This window comes from Neoarius graeffei, chromosome 11 (assembly GCF_027579695.1).
Source record: "Neoarius graeffei isolate fNeoGra1 chromosome 11, fNeoGra1.pri, whole genome shotgun sequence".
Lineage (NCBI taxonomy): Eukaryota > Metazoa > Chordata > Actinopteri > Siluriformes > Ariidae > Neoarius > Neoarius graeffei.
In genome coordinates this window covers 19,869,369-19,888,404 of record NC_083579.1, presented here as the reverse complement: position 1 = coordinate 19,888,404, position 19,036 = coordinate 19,869,369, and the positions used below count along the sequence as shown (strand labels likewise).

At 45.5% G+C, this 19,036-nt stretch overlaps 1 protein-coding gene and 1 long non-coding RNA gene across 25 annotated transcripts in view; one reads left to right on the top strand and one right to left on the bottom strand.

Moving 5' to 3' along the window:
* Positions 1-6,953, bottom strand: part of LOC132894166 (uncharacterized) — a 29,962-nt gene extending 23,009 nt beyond the window's left edge. The window contains exon 1 of the long non-coding RNA XR_009655627.1: positions 6,605-6,953. This is a non-coding gene — a long non-coding RNA (uncharacterized LOC132894166). The remainder of the gene's footprint in view (positions 1-6,604) is intronic.
* The window catches only part of gphna (gephyrin a), a 471,572-nt gene that overhangs the window by 10,958 nt on the left and 441,578 nt on the right, over positions 1-19,036 (top strand). For 3 of the 24 annotated variants that reach the window (XM_060933603.1, XM_060933593.1, XM_060933590.1), the window contains exon 1: positions 6,651-6,775. The exons of 15 other annotated variants lie outside the window; for them this stretch is intronic. In XM_060933603.1, coding sequence (XP_060789586.1) covers positions 6,712-6,775 — 64 coding nt within the window. In that variant the 5' untranslated portion in view covers positions 6,651-6,711. Of the gene's footprint in view, positions 1-6,648; positions 6,776-19,036 lie in introns of those variants that run through there. 6 more of the 24 variants (XM_060933605.1, XM_060933589.1, XM_060933604.1 and 3 more) reach the window with 4 other exon arrangements.

The window sequence follows — 19,036 nt, the reverse complement described above, 5'->3', positions numbered from 1 at the left end:
ATATATATATATATATGTACGTGTGTGTGTGCCAATTCCCACACACACACACTGCCATGGCCTTCTGTCTTGGCAATGAAGTCCTAACTAATGAGTAACCCAGCTCTAAACTCTTCTCAGTCTAGAGACAAACAAAAAAAATCTAACTGGATAACTCTGTTTTAATGTTTTCAAGACAGTAACTCATTCATTTCTGAAGCAAATTTGATAGAAAATGAGGCCAAATTAGAAGAGAATAATGCTAATGAAATTATGAAAGAATGAAAGCAATAAAAGAATGAAAGAAATTAAATATAACATTTGAAATGCTGATATGTTTGGGCCTTCTCTGAAGGCCTAGAAGGCCCTAACGGTTCCCCTCTGCTCCTTGGGATGTTATTCGCCCCAGCGCGAGCTCTACTCCGCGCCTTAAGGGATTTGGATGACTGGAAGTTGAAGATGTATTCCTCAAGTTAATAGTATTACAGTATGTTGGAAACAAAATGCTTTGCAGTTCATTGTAGCGAAGTCTTGACTAATTAGTGATTACCTTTATCTTTTGGGAAAAGGAACAGGGCCACTCCATCCAGCATTTGTGCTGCTGCACCCAGCAGTGATACCTTGCTTTCCCTTTTTTTTCTCCCCCTTCTTCTCCATAATAGTCCTAGATTGTAGTTTAACAGTTTGTCTCTCTTTCTACGTTGTGTTCTGTCGCAAGTTTCCATCAAAATAAATGTAATCTAGCAGAGAGTCGGACAGAAGCTACACTGTGTGGACGTCAGTGGAAAAACCAGCAGTAAAACCACTCATACTCTTCACATCACGCAAAAGCCAGCTAATAATGGCGACGTTGGTACCGGGATTCCCTTGGTGGGAAATTTAAACTTGACAGATTCTGAATGTTCCCGACATTTACGACATGGGTTTCTATTATAAGTTTTCATTGTTGGGACTTGTACTATTATTATCCAAGGGGGAAGGGAGTATGTTATGTTTGGATGCTTATAAATTTCCTTCTGCTTAACTCTGACAAGACTGAAGTACTTGTGCTAGGACCACATACAGCTAGAAGTAAGTTTTCTGATTACACAGTAACTCTGGATGGCCTTTCTGTTTCTTCACGTGCAGCAGTAAAAGACCTCGGAGTGATTATTGACCCCAGTCTTTCATTCGAAACTCACATTGATAACATCACCCGGATAGCTTTCTTTCATCTCAGAAATATTGCAAAGATAAGAAATTTAATGTCATTGCATGATGCAGAAAAACTAGTCCATGCTTTCGTTACCTCCAGGTTGGATTATTGTAATGCCTTACTGTCTGGATGTTCCAATAAGTGCATAAACAAGCTCCAGTTAGTTCAAAATGCCGCAGCAAGAGTCCTTACTAGAACTAGAAAATATGACCACATCACGCCTGTCTTATCCACACTGCATTGGCTCCCAATCAAATTTCGTATTGATTATAAAATACTACTATTGACCTTTAAAGCACTAAATGGTCTCGCACCACAGTACCTGAGTGAACTTCTGCTCCTCTATGACCCGCCACGCCTACTTAGATCAAAAGGTGCAGGCTATCTGCTGGTACCTCGTATAGTGAAGGCTACATCAGGGGGCAGAGCCTTTTCTTACAAAGCCCCACAGTTATGGAACAGCCTTCCAAGTAATGTTCGGGAATCAGACACAGTCTCAGCATTTAAGTCTAGGCTGAAAACATATCTGTTTAGTCAAGCCTTTTGTTAATGGTGTTTATGAGGTAAAGGAGTAGATCTGGAGGGTCCTCAGACATAGAGTGTTTTGGTAAACTGGGATGTATGGATGCTGTCAGTCCCCACTCGCTTGCTCACTCGAGTTTGTTGACGGTGTAGTGGCTGGCTGCTTTATGTCCCGGGGCTCCCTCATGCCTGTGTTACCTTCTGGCTCTCTCCTTTTTAGTTATGCTGTCATAGTTAGTTGCCGGAGTCCCTGCTTGTACTCGGTGCAATATGTATACTGTTCCTACTTATTCAGGTGACATTGGGCATACCTAACCACCTGTGTTTTCTTTCTCTCCCCCCCACCCCAAATCTGTCCCTCTGAGTTACATGGAGTCAACAGGAAATCTTTTGGTGGAGACGGTGGGGACCTCGACTGGCTATCGTAGCCTGCAGGGAATCGGCCGTCAGACATTCTGTCGCATGTCCCAGACCCGGTGAAATGTAACTGAATTGTCTTGGCCAGGCCTAAGGGTCCCATCTGCATCTCATCATTGCTGAGGAGTGTGCTCCCATCACCCAATCAAGCATCCAGCCAGAGCAGGTCATGATATATTTTTTACCATATTAACATGCCATTGTGTGTTATGCCTGATGTAAAGACTCTCGTCTCTGCGAGCCTACCACACAGATTTAATACTTGTCATTTTTAGGGCATACCTAACAACGTGTTTTCTTTCTCTCTCTCTCTCCCCCCCCCCCCCCCCATCTGTCCCTCTGAGTTACATGTTGATCCTGGGATTGAGATGCTGGCCTCTTCTGCCCCTCGGACCTGCTTGATCCATCCTGGTGCCCTGTGTCTGGTCGGAGTTTTATCGCCCCACTCCTGTGAAGGACGGCCCCATGAGGACAGTTGAGGGTTATACCTGTTAAAACTGTTAATATTATAGTCAGGCTGTCTGTTGTTGCCCAAATGAGGATGGGTTCCCTTTTGAGTCTGGTTCCTCTCGAGGTTTCTTCCTCATGTCGTCTGAGGGAGTTTTTCCTTGCCACCGTCGCCACAGGCTTGCTCATTGGGGATAGATTAGGGATAAAATTAGCTCATGTTTTAAGTCGTTCAAATTCTGTAAAGCTGCTTTGCGACAATGTTTATTGTTAAAAGCGCTGTACAAATAAACTTGATTTGATGTTTCTCTATGCCTTTAACTTATGTCTTTCAGATAGTCAGGAATGAGAGAGAGAGTTGAGCCACCCTGTTGCGTGTGTTTGTCATTGAAAAGTGTACACAAATAAAAGAACTCGCTTGTTCTGAAGCCTGCTTCCTGTTCCTTTGTTTCCCACAATTAAAAAGTTGTTACAGTATGTTTTTCTCTTGTAAATATGTGTGAAGAATATATATTGAAGTTTTGGTAGCCTTTCGGGTGTTAAGCACATATTCAGTTTCAGTTTTTAGTTCATTTAATTTAATGCTTAATGATACCAGTGCTGCCACTAACGACTAATTTTCTCACGACTAATCTTTCGACTAATTTTTCGATTAGTCGACTAATTTTAACGACTAATTTCCAAAAAAAAATCAAGCTATTTCGTTTGAGTTCTTTTTATTTTGAATGTAACTCAAGGGCCAAAGCATAAAATGTCACTTGTACCAAAGTAAAAAGTAAACATAACATAAACATAACATAAATAAATTAAATATTAAATAAATAAAATAAAATTGAATAAATAAAATGGGAGAATGTCTTCCACTATAAAACTACTATTCTCCAAAGTATCGTGCTTGTGCATCGTGGACGTGCTCCTGTGATAAGCCAACGAAGTCTTATAGAGTGTACAAACCACTCTATCACCAGCTGCCCTAAAGTATTCCCATACTTTCGATGCTTTTGGTCTTTTCGTGACGTCAGAAGTCGCCGTCCTTGATTCATCAGAGTCACGTGCCGCTGCCATTTTCATGTCAAGGGATGCTCAAAACCAGAACTGACAGTAAAGGAAGATCATAATGGGAGAGGGAAAGAGAGCTAATTTGACTGGTGGGCAGCCCTCTCAATATATTTCTGAGAAAGGGGCAAGTAAGAAAGAGTAGTAGGCAGAGGTTAAGCCAGGGATCCCAGCAGTAATTGAAAAAAGAAATAGAGGAATGTAAGAAACTATCAGCATGGGTTAAGGGTGCTGCAAGCCCTTTGCGGGGTGCAGGGGCAGCGCCCCTGCTGGGGGTACAGGGGGCAAAGCCCCCTGAAGCTGTTGAGATTTTAACATTTAAAGATGCTATAGAACACATTTTTCACATAGATTTAACATAGAAAAGCTACAGAACTTAACAATAATGTGTATCTATTTTATGCCATATTTTGTAATCTATGACATAAGTGGCAAAATTTTTTTTAATAAAAATTAGACGAAAATGTAGCTTTGAAGAATATACTTGCCTAAATATTCCACTGATTTTGTTATAACAATAGTATCCATAGTTCATCTCATTTGTTTATTTTTTTTGTTTCGAGTTAATGTCAATACTAGTCTAAGATAAGCCACATTCATTTTTCAAAAATCATGAATATGAGCAGAAATCAATGATTCAGTAATATTAGATATATACATATGTACAGCAAATATTGGATATTTGATTTAAACCTTTCTCTTTTTGAAAGGTTTCACTGCAGAGGAATTTAATGCTATTTTCTGGGGTGCATTCTGTGATCTTTCCTCCAGTTTTCTCTGCTTTTGTTTCTCTGATCTTTCCTTCTGCTTTTTCTGATGTTCCTGCAGTGCTCTTTTGGATAGTTTCCTGGCTACTCTGTTCGCATGAGCTTTTGTTTCAAGTTCTGTATTCACCACATATCTTCTTGGATTCAACTTCCTCTCTGGCTAAGCGCAACTACGTTTTCCACGACATATTGAATTAAGTTCAATGCATTAGAAACAAAAGCACGAACGGAGTTAAAGCACGTTTTCTAGCAAATGGGCGCAGCCATATTGTTTTCTCATTCTATCGCGTACAGTCTCGCGGTATTTACATCAATTTAACTTCCGAGTGTTCCCGAATGTCAACAAGAACAAACGAAGCCGACGAAAACATCGCTAAACAAGCAAACCAAATCAGAACATATTCTGCTGGTCATTTTACTTAAACAAACATATTTTTAACGGATATACAAGAGATTTAAAAAAAACAACACTTTGACGAGAAAAATAGCGGAATTCCGCTAAATAGCGGATGTCTGGGATCCATGTTAAGTGTAAGCTGAGCGGAGGCTGCGTTATCCGCTGCCGCGATGTATAAAAAAGAGGGGGGTCTGGGGGTTCTCCCCCGGAAAATTTTGAAAATGTAGATGTTAAATGGTGAATTCTCAGTGATCCTGAATGCAAAATTTTATTTTTATGAAATATAAATTATGAAGTAAAAACTTATGAATTTCAATTCTTTGAAAAACCACTGTGAGTAGCCGGCAATGGAGCGTTTGTAGGCGGCAAAATCGCTGGTTGCCGGCAGCTATTGAGAGGACTGGGTGGGTTGTGCACATAAAAACTAGTGGTGTGGAGCGGAATTACCTGAACTCGGATGAGCCGTTTGAGACCCATCTCATCTCATTATCTCTAGCCGCTTATCCTGTCCTACAGGGTCGCAGGCAAGCTGGAGCCTATCCCAGCTGACTACGGGCGAAAGGCAGGGTACACCCTGGACAAGTCGCCAGGTCATCACAGGGCTGACACATAGACACAGACAACCATTCGCACTCACATTCACACCTACGGTCAATTTAGAGTCACCAGTTAACCTAACCTGCATGTCTTTGGACTGTGGGGGAAACCGGAGCACCCGGAGGAAACCCACGCGGACACGGGGAGAACATGCAAACTCCACACAGAAAGGCCCTCGCCGGCCACGGGGCTCGAACCCGGACCTTCTTGCTGTGAGGCGACACTGCTAACCACTACACCACCGTGCCGCCCTGTTTGAGACTGAAGACCAAAAATAAATAGGCGATTGACAGGCCGACAAAAAAAAAAAGTCATCGGCTAAAAAAATTCCAGTCGACCATTTTTTATGGTCGATTACGTCGACTAAGTCGACTAATTGTGGCAGCACTAATGATAGCTAATCCTAGCAATAGCACTGGCTTAGCCTCGTCATCTCTCTTTCCCAGCTGATAAAGAAATGATTCTGCGCATGCGCAGCAGAAAGGTTTTGTCATTGGATCTTCGCATGAGCTCCGTCATGTGACGTTGTGTTGTCTTGACAACGTGCAATATTATAACAATACTACATGCTCATTCTCCATTGGGGAGAGTGGCATAATACATGGAGGATAAGCGATATGATATTGCATGCCATCAATAAACCCACTAGAATGAATAGAATGCATGTTTTTATTCCATGGAAAAAGTGGCCCATATGTATAATTTTCGATATTTCACTCCGATGATGTCACTCCCAGTGTTTTCCCACTGACTAGACGCACGTTGTCAAAATGGTGAACCTGTTCAAAATTAAAATTCTTTTGACTAACTTGTATATTTTTTGTGGATGTGTCTATATAATATAAACATTCACGGTGACACAAAGATATGAAGTTTTTTTGTGTTAAAAAATATTTTCACTTATTTGCTTCGCTCACTCGTGGATATGTTCACCACTCGAAGATGAACTTAATATCTTCGTGCAACCGTGTGATATACTCCATATATGGCACAGGTTTCAAGCCCTGGTTCTAGAGTACAATTAATTCTGCAGATTTTAGTGGTTTTTCTGCTCTAACACACCCACTTCAACTCAGAATAAGCTGTTAAATAGCTGACGAATTCAGTCAGGTGTGTTGGGATTAGTTAAAACACCACAATGTGTGATACAGAAGTACTATAATATTACCAAGCTTAGGAGCCTACGATTTATGGCAACTGTACGTGTGTTTCCTAATATTTTGTCACCTTCGTTCGAGTCACTTGTCGTTCATCTTTTCAGGCCTGAGGCGGTTCGTGTCTTTCCGTTCCCACGGTTCGAGGCGCTCGTCTCTCGTCTCCATGAGCTTGAAAACATGGCGTCAGACGGAATGCTTTTAACTAACCACGACCACCAAATTCGAGTTGGAATATTGACAGGTAGGCGCGAAATACCACATCATCCTTGTTTTCAGCTTTCCGTGCGGTTGTCTGTTTGAAGTGCAGTAATGTAATAGCTTCTGTTCTTTCCGCCTGTCAGCCGCTTGTGTCGACTTCTGTCTCCTTCCCACCATCTGCACTTAAGCCACAGTCTCAGCTTGTGACTGATCGCTTTCTAAGTCTGTTAGGCAGCAAAACCCGCTCTCAAAATAATAAAAATAATTTTATGTTGTTTCGTGTGATGAATTGTTCGTTTCTTGTACGTAGCCGTTATTATTGGGCTTGGATAGAATATCACCTCACAGAGTACACCTCTCTCATATAGGCGACATTAATATTTTTATGCAGTAATACGTGTTTAGTAATATTTACAGACTTCACTGCGCGCGAGTCTGTGTGTTTGAATTGGCCATAGTAGGCCTATGGAAATAAATTAAAATGTCAATCTGCTCCCCTCTCTTAAATTTTATTTTAATTAATTAATTTTTGACGCACATGAGCCCCGGTATTCCAAACAGAGGCTGTAGTCTCCTTGTGAATAAATATGGCTGCTTTTGCACCTGATGGGAAAGAAGACACATACAGAATGCAAATATAATGAGGTCACGTGTTCGTGATGCTTTGGCTTCACCGCACACGAGGCGCGAACGGGAATCGGCTTCCGTGTTATTTACCTGGTGTGTTATGGTACGCCAAAAGGGACATGGATTAGTTAAATTGAATAGACTTTCGTGCCTTACATCCGCTGTTCTGGCATGCTTTCACCTAGAGCCATGATTCAAACTTTACAACGTAGACAAACTTCTCCTGTGTGGATCTGGCATTCACAAATGATTGTTTCAAAAGGCTTTTTTTTAACGCGTCAGAAATGAATAGGTATAAAACCTATCAGATAGGTGTTCATCTCTCCACTGGCTGTGTTTATGGTTGGACACATGTAATCTTAGCAGTTTTCCCACTGACCAAAACGTAACGTCCAGCTTGGGACACTTGGTATCAGTTCTCCAGCGTCACCCAGCATTCTCATAATGTTTACCACAGTTATCCTTGTGGTACAGAATAATACTGATAGCAGGGGGAAAAGGGAACAATGTTGTGTTTATCTTCATCCATGTTTGTGGTGAATATTGTACTTTAAAATCCGGATTGCCACAAAGGGATAGGACAGTACTTAAATATACTTTTATAGGTTGCTTGATGTCAGAATTGAAATGAAGAACTGACACTTGTTGCAGTGTAATGTAAATGTTTATTAGGCCACAGTTTTGTGCATATCTGGTAGGTTGTGTTTCCCAACTTTCTGAATGGAAATAAAGAAAACGGACCCTGGGGCGCTGGGGGTGTGTGGGTGTTGTGGTTGGGGGGTTGGTTTGGACTGAGGAGCTCTGACAACTGTGAACCTATAACAAATATTTGCTTATTTCATAATGCTCATTTTTTCAATGGGTCTTACATCTGCATGGCCCTTCAGCAGGACACATAGGTAAAACAGAAAAATGCCCACATACTTAGTTGTGAGAAGACCATACCATACATAATCACATCAGTGAAACTGTAGTGGCTTCAACCATTTAGCATGTACAGTGCTCAGCATAAATGAGTACACCCCCTTTGAAAAGTAACATTTTAAACAATATCTCAATGAACACAAACAGTTTCCAAAATGTTGAAAAGACAAAGTTTAATATAACATCTGCTTAATTTATAACGTGAAAGTAAGGTTAATAATAAACTTAGATTACACATTTTTTCAGTTTTACTCAAATTAGTCACCCCAGTTTGGCTTTCTACTTCTTTAGATAACTGCAGTGAACTTGCATGCTGATTTTCTTCAACCCTTCTCATCAGAAGACGCTCCTGTCGAGGTGTTAACTTCCGTGGACGACCTGGACGTCTCTGTGAGATGGTTGCAGTTCCATCTTTCTTAAATTTTTGGGCCACTTTTGCTACAGTATTCTGACTGATAAGTAAAGCTTGCTGAGCTTCTTGGAGCCTTCACCTTTGTGGTGTAAATAAATTATTTTCTTTGGGGAATTCTGAAGAGACAAGTTGAGCATCACTCTCCATCCAGCATCCAGTCACTAAAAGAGGTCATTGTTGAAGAATGGAAAAAGATTGATGTTGCAAAATGTCACCAACTTGTTCATTCCATGCCTAGAAGACTTGGTGCTGTCATTAAAAATCATGGAGACCATACAAAGTACTAGATGTAGTAGTTTTTGTTGTGGGGTGTACTCATTTTTGCACCACCCTAATTTGAGTAAAACTGAAAAAAATGTGTAATCTAAGTTACATTATTAACCTTACTTTCACGTTATAAGTTAAACCAGGGGTGGCAATTATTTTTTCCATGGGGCCACATGAGAAACAGAAAATTTTGTGGAGGGCCGGACCAAAAGGCTGAACTAAATTCTGCATAATATTAATTGTATTTCTTTATATAAAGCAATAAATAACATTGTTTTTACAAGCTGCTAAGACTGGTAAGATTATGGAAAAAATGAGGTTGCCTTGCAAAAAATGTCATTTATTCAATCAAATTTCCCAAAACAATGGTTAACAAAATGTGAACGTTTGTACCATTTTTTTTTTCAGTCACATTCACCCCAAAACACAATAAAGACATCACAATATTGTCTTTCTACTCCAAATATGATGCATCTTGCTTGATATTATAATAATGATGCCCACATTTGTAGTCTAATCACCTCATTTGGTGCTTTTCGCCAGAGATCGGCTCCGGTGCCTGCTGGTGACGTCACACGATGTGATTGGCTGGACCGTTTGAAGGATGACGTACAAGTTTGTGGTTGGTCTGGACAAATTACGGAAGTACTTATCGCGGGATTAGGTTTCGTGGGATTTCATGTCATTTTCATGTCGCGCGCATTGCGTTTTTGTTGAACACAACTTCAAAATAAAAGCAATGCACATTCAGTCCATGCATGAGGTAAAATTAGAAAATACGTTTATTTTGTAATTTCTCATTAACCTTACGCGGGCTGGTCGGAATGAACCAAAGGGCCGGATGCGGCCCGTGGGCCGTAAAATGCCCAGGTCTGAGTTAAACAGATGTTATATTAAACTTTGTCTTGTCAACATTTTGGAAATTGTTTGTGATCATTGAGATATTGTTTAAAATGTTACTTTTCAAAGCGGGCGTACTCATTTACACGGAGCACTGTATATATGGGTGTGTGTGATTTTATTTATATATATATATATATATATATATATATATATATATATATATATATATATATATAAAAAAAATCTCCTTCTCACCCCCGGGGGGGGTGTGGTATCCATGTCATCCTCAAGCTCGGGTCCTCTACCAGAGGCCTGGGAGTTTGAGGGTTCTGCGCAGTATCTTCGATGTTCCTAGGACTGCGCTCTTCTGGAATGAGGCTTCAGATGTTGTTCCTGGGATTTGCTGGAGCCACTCTCCCAGTTTGGGGGTTACTGCCCCAAGTGCCCCCACTACCATGGGGACCACGCAACCCTTGACCTTCCACATCCGTTCCAGCTGCTCTTTCAACCCTTGATACTTCTCAAGTTTCTCATGTTCCTTCTTCCTGATGTTGGCGTCAGCTGGGATCGCCACATCTATCACCACCACCCTCTTCTGCTCTTTGTCCACCACCACTATGTCCGGTTGGTTAGCCAGGATCTGTTTGTCAGTCTGGAAGCTGAAGTCCCACAGAATCTTGGCCCTGTTGTTCTCAGCCACCTTCTGTGGTATGGCCCATTGGGACTTGGGTATTTCTATTCCATACTGGTTGCAGATGTTCCTGTATACTATCCCAGCCACTTGGTTGTGCCTCTCCATGTACGCTGATCCAGCTAGCATCTTACACCCTGCTACTATGTGCTGGACTGTTTCAGGGGCTTCTTTGCACAGTCTGCATCTTGGGTCTGATCTACTCTGGTAGATCCTGGCCTCTATGGCTCTTGTGCTTATGGCCTGTTCTTGTGCTGCCATGATTAGTGCCTCTGTGCTGTCTGTCAGTCCTGCATTATCCAGCCACTGGTAGGATTTCTTGATATCAGCCACTTCCTCTATCTGACGGTGGTACATGCCATGTAGGGGTTTGTCTCTCCAGGTTGTCTGTTCCTCCTCCTCCTCTGCACTCTCATCAGGGTTCTGCTGCCTGAGACATTCACTTAGCAGTTCATCCTTTGGGGCCATCTTTCTGATGTATTCTCGGATTTTTGATGTTTCATCCTGGACCGTGGTCTTGACGCTCACTAGCCCTCGGCCTCCCTCTTTCCGCTTAGTGTATAGTCTCAGGGTGCTGGACTTGGGGTGGAACCCTCCATGCATGGTGAGGAGCTTACTAGTCTTGATATCTGTGGCTTCTATCTCCTCCTTTGGCCAGTTTATGATACCAGCGGGGTATCTGATGACTGGTAGTGCGTACATGTTGATGGCTCGGACCTTGTTTTTACCATTCAGCTGACTTTTCAGGACCTGCCTTACTCTCTGGAGGTATTTGGCTGTGGTTGACTTCCTTGTGGCCTCTTCATGGTTTCCATTAGCCTGTGGGATGCCAAGGTACTTGTAGCTGTCTTGGATATCACCTATGTTGCCCTCTGGTAGGTCAATCCCTTCAGTCCGGATCATCTTGCCTCTCTTTGAGACCATCCGGCCACACTTGTGGCCGGATATATATATATATATATATATATATATATATATATATATATATATATATATATATATATATGGGCGGCACGGTGGTGTAGTGGTTAGCGCTGTCGCCTCACAGCAAGAAGGTCCTGGGTTCGAGCCCCGGGGCCGGCGAGGGCCTTTCTGTGTGGAGTTTGCATGTTCTCCCCGTGTCCGCGTGGGTTTCCTCCGGGTGCTCCGGTTTCCCCCACAGTCCAAAGACATGCAGGTTAGGTTAACTGGTGACTCTAAATTGACCGTAGGTGTGAATGTGAGTGTGAATGGTTGTCTGTGTCTATGTGTCAGCCCTGTGATGACCTGGCGACTTGTCCAGGGTGTACCCCGCCTTTCGCCCGTAGTCAGCTGGGATAGGCTCCAGCTTGCCTGTGACCCTGTAGAAGGATAAAGCGGCTAGAGATAATGATATATATATATATATATATATATATATATATATATATATAAAATGTGTGTATATATGTGTGTGTGTGTGTGTGTATATATATATATATATATATATATATATATATATATACACACACACACACACAGTGGTGCTTGAAAGTTTGTGAACCCTTTAGAATTTTCTATATTTCTGCATAAATATGACCTAAAACATCACCAGATTTTCACACAAGTCCTAAACGTAGATCAAGAAAACCCAGTTAAACAAATGAGACAAAAATATCTTACTTTGTCATTTATTTACTGAGGAAAATGATCCAATATTAAATATCTGTGTGGCAGCGGGGGCGTGGTCAAGCGTCGGTCTGTGACCGGAGGGCGGAGTTAGGGAAGGTAAGTGGCAGAATCACTGCACCTGATGTCAATTAACCTGTGTTTGTGTGTCTTCCCCAGTGACCACGCCCGATAAAAGGAGAGAGAGAGAGCAGAGGAAGGGAGCTCTCTCCCCAACCAGATGACGTGTGTGTGTGTGCGCGCGTGTGTTTGTGGCTGGAAGAGTTTCTATTTGCGACTGAAAAGTGCAAATAAAGAGTTTTCTTTGGAACTCAGAACTTTGGAACTCTGGCCTGCCGGACTTCTGTGCTCCACCCACCCACTATATTCTTACAGTGGTGCCGAAACCCAGGACCGGAGCACAGAGGAGAACAGCCTAATGGAGTCCTCCCCCTTCGCGGACCTGATCCACGCCCTCACCACAGTCCAACAGAGCTAGCACCAGGCGCTGGTCGCCCTCCGAAAGGAGCAATCGCAGAGGTTCGAGGCCCTAACGCTGGCGCAACAGGAAGATCGTCAGGTGTTCCGGCACCTCCTCGCGTCGGCGGGGTCCACCACCTCCACCGCCGCGGGCCCTCCCCACCTCACCCTAACGAAGATGGGCCTGCACGATGACCCCGAGGCCTTCCTATCGCTCTTCGAGCAAGCGGCAGAAGCCTGGGGCTGGCCAGTGGAGCAGCGTGCATCGTGGTCCTCCCCCTGCTAACAGGTGAGGCGCAGCTGGCTGCGCTACAGCTCCCCGCCGACAGCCGGCTGGTCTACGCGGACCTGCGCCTGGCCGTCCTCCAGTGTGTGGGGCGCACTCCAGAACAACAACGCCAGCGCTTCCGCGCTCTACACCTAGAGGAGGTCGGCCAGCCGTTCGTGTTTGGGCAGCAACTCCGGGATGCCTGCTGGCGGTGGCTGAGGGCTGACAACCGCGACGCCGAGGGAATCATCGATCTGGTGACACTGGAGCAGTTCATTGTACGACTTCCCGAAGGAACAGCGGAGTGGGTCCAGTGCCATCGCCCGGCGTCGCTGGATCAGGCCATCGAGTTGGCGGAGGATCATTTGGCGGCTGTTCCTACGGCAGGATTGCAGATCTCCTCTTCTCCTCTCTCCCCCTCCCCTTCTGTGTCTCGTCCTCGCCCCGTTCCCCCACCGCGGAGGTGGGGGCCGGCTCCCCCCCAGCAGGCCCGCCGCACCCGCGGTGCCCTCCCATTTCCCGCTTCCGTGTCTGTCTCTCTCCCCCCTCAGGTGAGTGAGCCCCAGAACGCCAGTGCAGAGAGAAAGCCCAGGCCGGTTTGCTGGCGCTGCGGGGAGCCGGGGCACCTCCAGCATCAGTGCTCGGCAATGGAGGTGGGCGCGGTGGTCCGGATCCCCGATGTGCCAGGAACCGCCCTCGATCGAGCCGGAGCATATCGCATACCGGTGAGTGTCCAAGGGGATACATATCAGGCTTTGGTGGACTCTGGCTGTAATCAGACCTCAATCCACCAAAGCCTGGTGCAAGGCGAGGCATTGGGGGGAGCACAATTGATGAAGGTGTTGTGTGTGCACGGGGATGTTCACAACTACCCTTTAGTGTTGGTCCACATTCTATTTTGAGGGGAGAAATTTAGTGTAAAGGCGGCGGTTAATCCTCGCCTTACCCACTCGATAATTTTGGGTACTGATTGGCCAGGATTTCGGGAGTTAATGCTTCATTTAGTGAAGAGTGGGTCCCTGCCGTAGTTCAGCAGGGGGAGGTCCCACTGTGGCATTGGTGGGAGCAGCTGTCACAGAGCCATCTACGTCATCTCCGCTTCAGAGTGAGGAGCAGCAGGCTCCTCCTCCCTCTCTCGGGGAATCCCTCGCAGATTTCCCTGTTAGAGCAATCGCTAGACGAGACTCTGCAGCATGCGTTTGACCAAGTGAACGTAATCGATGGTCAAATGCTCCAGCCAAACGCCACCCCGTCCTTCCCTTATTTCTCCATTATGAGGGATAGATTATACCGAGTGATGCAGGACACTCAGACAAAGGAGACGATCTCACAACTTTTGATCCCAAAGAGCCGCCGGGAATTGGTATTCCAGGCAGCTCACTTTAATCCCATGGCTGGACACTTGGGGCAGGATAAGACACTAGCCCGAATAATGGCCCGGTTCTATTGGCCAGGGATTCGCGGCGATGTCCATAGGTGGTGTACGGCATGCCGCGAATGCCAGTTAGTAAATCCAGCAGCCATTCCAAAAGCGCTTTTGTGCCCTCTACCATTAATCGAGACCCCGTTCGAAAGAATTGAGATGGATCTAGTCGGGCCATAAGATCGGTCAACATGAGGGTATCGCTTTTATTTTAGTTCTGGTGGACTATGCAACACGATACCTGGAAGCAGTGCCTCTTCATAATATCTCAGCACGCAGTATTGTGGAAGCACTCTTCCACATCATCTCCCGAGTCGTAATCCCCAAAGAGATTCTGACTGATCAAGGTACTTCGTTTGTGTCATGCACACTGCGCGAACTGTATGGGTTCCTGGGAATTAAATGCTGGTGTGGATCGGCTTATCACCCACAAATGGACGGTTTAGTCGGACGGTTCAATCGCACCCTCAAGAACATAATTAAAAAGTTTGTACGTGAGGACGCACGCAATTGGGATAAGTGGCTCAAACCCCTGTTATTTGCAGTGCGAGAGGTCCCATAAGCCTCCACGGGGTTCTCCCCGTTCGAATTATTATATGGGCGTAAGCCACGCGGCATCCTAGATGTACTGCGGGAAAATTGGGAGGAGGGACCTTCACCAAGCAAAAATGAAATCCAATACGTTATTGACCTGCGCGCAAAACTCCACACACTCACACACCTAACCCAGGAGAATTTGCGGCAGGCCCAAGAATGACAAGTCCGCCTGTACGACGGGTACGCGCCTTAGGGAGTTTGCACCGGGAGATAAAGTACTCGTACTGTTGCCCACGTCGAGCTCTAAATTGATCGCCAAGTGGCAAGGACCTTTTGAGGTCACACGGCGAGTCGGGGACGTTGACTATGAGGTGAGGCGAATGGACAGGGGTGGGGCGCTACAGATTTACCACCTCAATCTGCTCAAACTCTGGAACAAGGAGGTCCCCGTGGCGTTGGTGGTGTTGGTGTCGTTGGTTCCGGAGAAGGGGGAGCTGGGGCTGGAGGTTCAAAAAGGAACATTGACATCGCTTACCTCTCCGGTCCCCTGTGGAGACCACCTCTCCCCGACCCAACTCACGGAGGATGCCCAGTTGCAGACCGAATTTTCGGACGTGTTCTCGCCCCTGCCCGGCCGCACCGGCCTCATAGAACACCACATTGAGACGCCCCCGGGGGTGGTAGTGCGCAGCCACCCTTACAGGCTACCCGAACACAAGAAAAAGGTGGTTCGGGAAGAACTCGAGGCCATGCTCGAAATGGGCATCGTCGAGGAGTCCCACAGTAACTGGAGCAGCCCGGTGGTCTTGGTTCCCAAGGCCGACGGGTCGGTCCGGTTCTGTGTGGACTATAGAAAAGTCAGTGCGGTGTCTAAATTTGATGCGTACTCAATGCCTCGTATTGATGAGTTGCTGGATCGACTAGGCACAGCTCGCTTTTACTTGACACTGGATTTGACAAAGGGTTATTGGCAGATCCCCTTGACTCCATGATCCCGAGAAAAAACCGCCTTTTCCACACCGTTTGGCTTACACCAATTTGTCACACTTCCTTTTGGGCTGTTTGGGGCTCCTGCTACGTTCCAGCGGCTTATGGACAGGGTCCTCCACCCCCACTCCACCTACGCGGCCGCATACTTAGATGACATCATAATCTATAGTAATGACTGACCGCGGCATCTGCAACACCTGAGGGCCGTCCTTGGGTCGCTGAGGCGAGCGGGTCTCACGGCCAACCCGAAGAAGTGTGCAGTTGGGCGGGTGGAAGTATGGTATCTGGGCTTCCACTTGGGCAATGGGCAGGTGCGTCCCCAAATTAATAAGACAGCAGCGATTGCGGCCTGCCCGAGGCCCAAGACCAAAAAGGGGGTGAGACAGTTCCCGGGGCTGGCTGGCTACTATCGTAGGTTTATACCTAATTATTCGGACGTCACGAGCCCGCTGACTGATCTCACTAAAAAGGGGGCACCAGACCCGGTCCAGTGGACGGAGCAATGCCAGCGAGCTTTCTCTGAGGAAAAGGCTGCACTGTGTGGGGGGCCACTGTTACACTCCCCTGACTTTTCTCTCCCCTTTATGTTGCAGACGGATGCGTCGGACAGAGGGCTGGGAGCTGTTCTGTCTCAGGAGGTGGAGGGGGAGGATTGCCCCGTGCTGTACATCAGCAGGAAGTTGTCAGTGCGTGCGGGGTGCTACAGCACAATAGAGAAGGAGTGCCTAGCCATCAAGTTGGTGGTCCTCGCCCTCCGCTACTACCTGCTGGGATGCCCTTTCACCCTCTGTTCGGACCATGCGCCTTTCCAGTGGCTCCACCACATGAAGGATGCCAACGCGCGGATCACCCGTTGGTATCTGGCACTCCAGCCCTTTAACTTCAAGGTGATCCACAGGCCGGGGGCGCAGATGGTCGTGGCGGACTTCCTCTCCTGTCGGGGGGGGGGGGGGGGGAGTCGGCTGCAGGCCGGACAGCTGCCCGGCCTGAGTCGGGCAGTGGGGGTATGTGGCAGTGGGGGCGTGGTCAAGCGGCGGTCTGTGACCGGAGGGCGGAGTCAGGGAAGGTAAGTGTCAGAATCACTGCACCTGATGTCAATTAACCTGTGTTTGTGTGTCTTACCCAGTGACCACGCCCGATAAAAGGAGAGAGAGAGCAGAGGAAGGGAGCTCTCTCCCCAACCAGATGACTTGTGTTTGTGCGTGTGTGTGTGTGGCTGGGAGAGTTTCTATTTGCGACTGAAAAGTGCAAATAAAGAGTTTTCTTTGGAACTCAGTTCTGGCCTACCGTACTTCTGTGCTCCACCCACCCGCTATATTCTTACAATCTGTGAGTGGCAAAAGTATATGAACCTTTGCTTTCAGTATCTGGTGTGACCCCCTTGTGCAGCAGTAACTGCAACCAAATGTTTCCGATAACTGTTGATCACGCCTGCATACCGACTTGGAGGAATTTTAGCCCATTCCTCCATACAGAGCAGCTTCAACTCTGGGATGTTGGTGGGTTTCCTCACATGAACTGCTCGCTTCAGGTCCTTCCACAACGTTTTGATTGGACTTTGACTTGGCCATTCCAAAACATTAACTTTATTCTTCTTTAACCATTCTTTGGTAGAACGACTTGTGTGCTTAGGGTCGTTGTCTTGCTGCATGACCCAGCTTCTCTTGAGATTCAGGCTACATCCACATGACAACGGCAATGAGATTTTTTTTTAGCGGGTAAAAAAAATATCGCGTCCACATGGGCAACGGATCAGTAAAATGTCAGGTACATATGGCAACGCAACGCTTGCTGAAAACGATGCAATACACATGCCACACCTCTATGTGCGCTGTAAGACGGTCCCATCGGAGACACCAGAACAATAGAAGAAGTAGGACGCATGCGCATAAACCCCTTCTTCTACCCGGCGTGAAGCACTCACAGGAACAAACACACAACAAGAAGAAGATGGCTGCGACTACGCGAGGAAATCATGCCTTCTGTGTGTACAAATTAGTTTTATTAGTGTGCATAGTTTTATATAACTTTAATTTTCTTATTGTGTGACCATTTTGAAAAGCATTTTTGTATAATTTATATAACTTTTTATATTGTGTGTGAACATTTTGAAAAGCAGTCTTATCCAATAAAAAAAGAAATTCAAGAAATGGTTCAGTTACTTGTTTATTTAAAAGAAAAGCTGTATACAAAAGTGAATGCAATGCAGTGGTTCATACAAAACAGTCTGTTGAAGGGTCTTCTGACCCTTTTCCCCTCTGCCTCCACTGTAGTCAGGTAACTGTTGCTTTGTGTGGAAGGCTGTATTTTGTGTTCATCAAAGCAGGTGTAAATTGTCTGTCTGGCAGGTCAGTCAGGTTAATGTGTCAACAATTTCAAAAGATTCTTATCCAATAATAAAGATTCTTATCTATTGTTGCTGTTGTTATGAATGATGCGCGCAAGAGTGCTGCTTGTTCTAGTCATGTGGTTGTGACGTCATCATAAACAAATCTGTTCTACTCATCCAGACAACTTCGCAATGGCGCCGTTGCCAGATTTTTCCACTCTGGAGCCCGTTCTCAAAAAATATCGTTTTGGGGCACCCAAAACGCCGGTGCCGTGTGGACGCCAGGCCGAAACAATAAAAAAATTTTATCAGATTCACCTGAATCTGTTGCCGTGTGGACAGGGCCTCAGTTCGTGGACAGATGTCCTTACATTTTTCCTTTTGAATTTGCTGGTATAATTCAGAATTCATTGTTCCATCAATGATGGCAAGCCGTCCTGGCCCAGATGAAGCAAAACAGGCCCAAATCATGATACTACTACCACCATGTTTCACAGATGGGAGAAGGTTCTTATGCTGGAATGCAGTGTTTTCCTTTCTCCAAACATAATGCTTCTCATTTAAACCACAAAGTTCTATTTTGGGTTCATCCGTCCACAAAACATTTTTCCAGTATCAAGTTTATTTGTACAGCGCTTTTAACAATAAACATTGTCGCAAAGCAGCTTTACAGAATTTGAACGACTTAAAACATGAGCTAATTTTATCCCTAATCTATCCCCAATGAGCAAGCCTGTGGCGACGGTGGCAAGGAAAAACTCCCTCAGACGACATGAGGAAGAAACCTCGAGAGGAACCAGACTCAAAAGGGAACCCATCCTCATTTGGGCAACAACAGACAGCCTGACTATAATATTAACAGTTTTAACAGGTATAACCCTCAACTG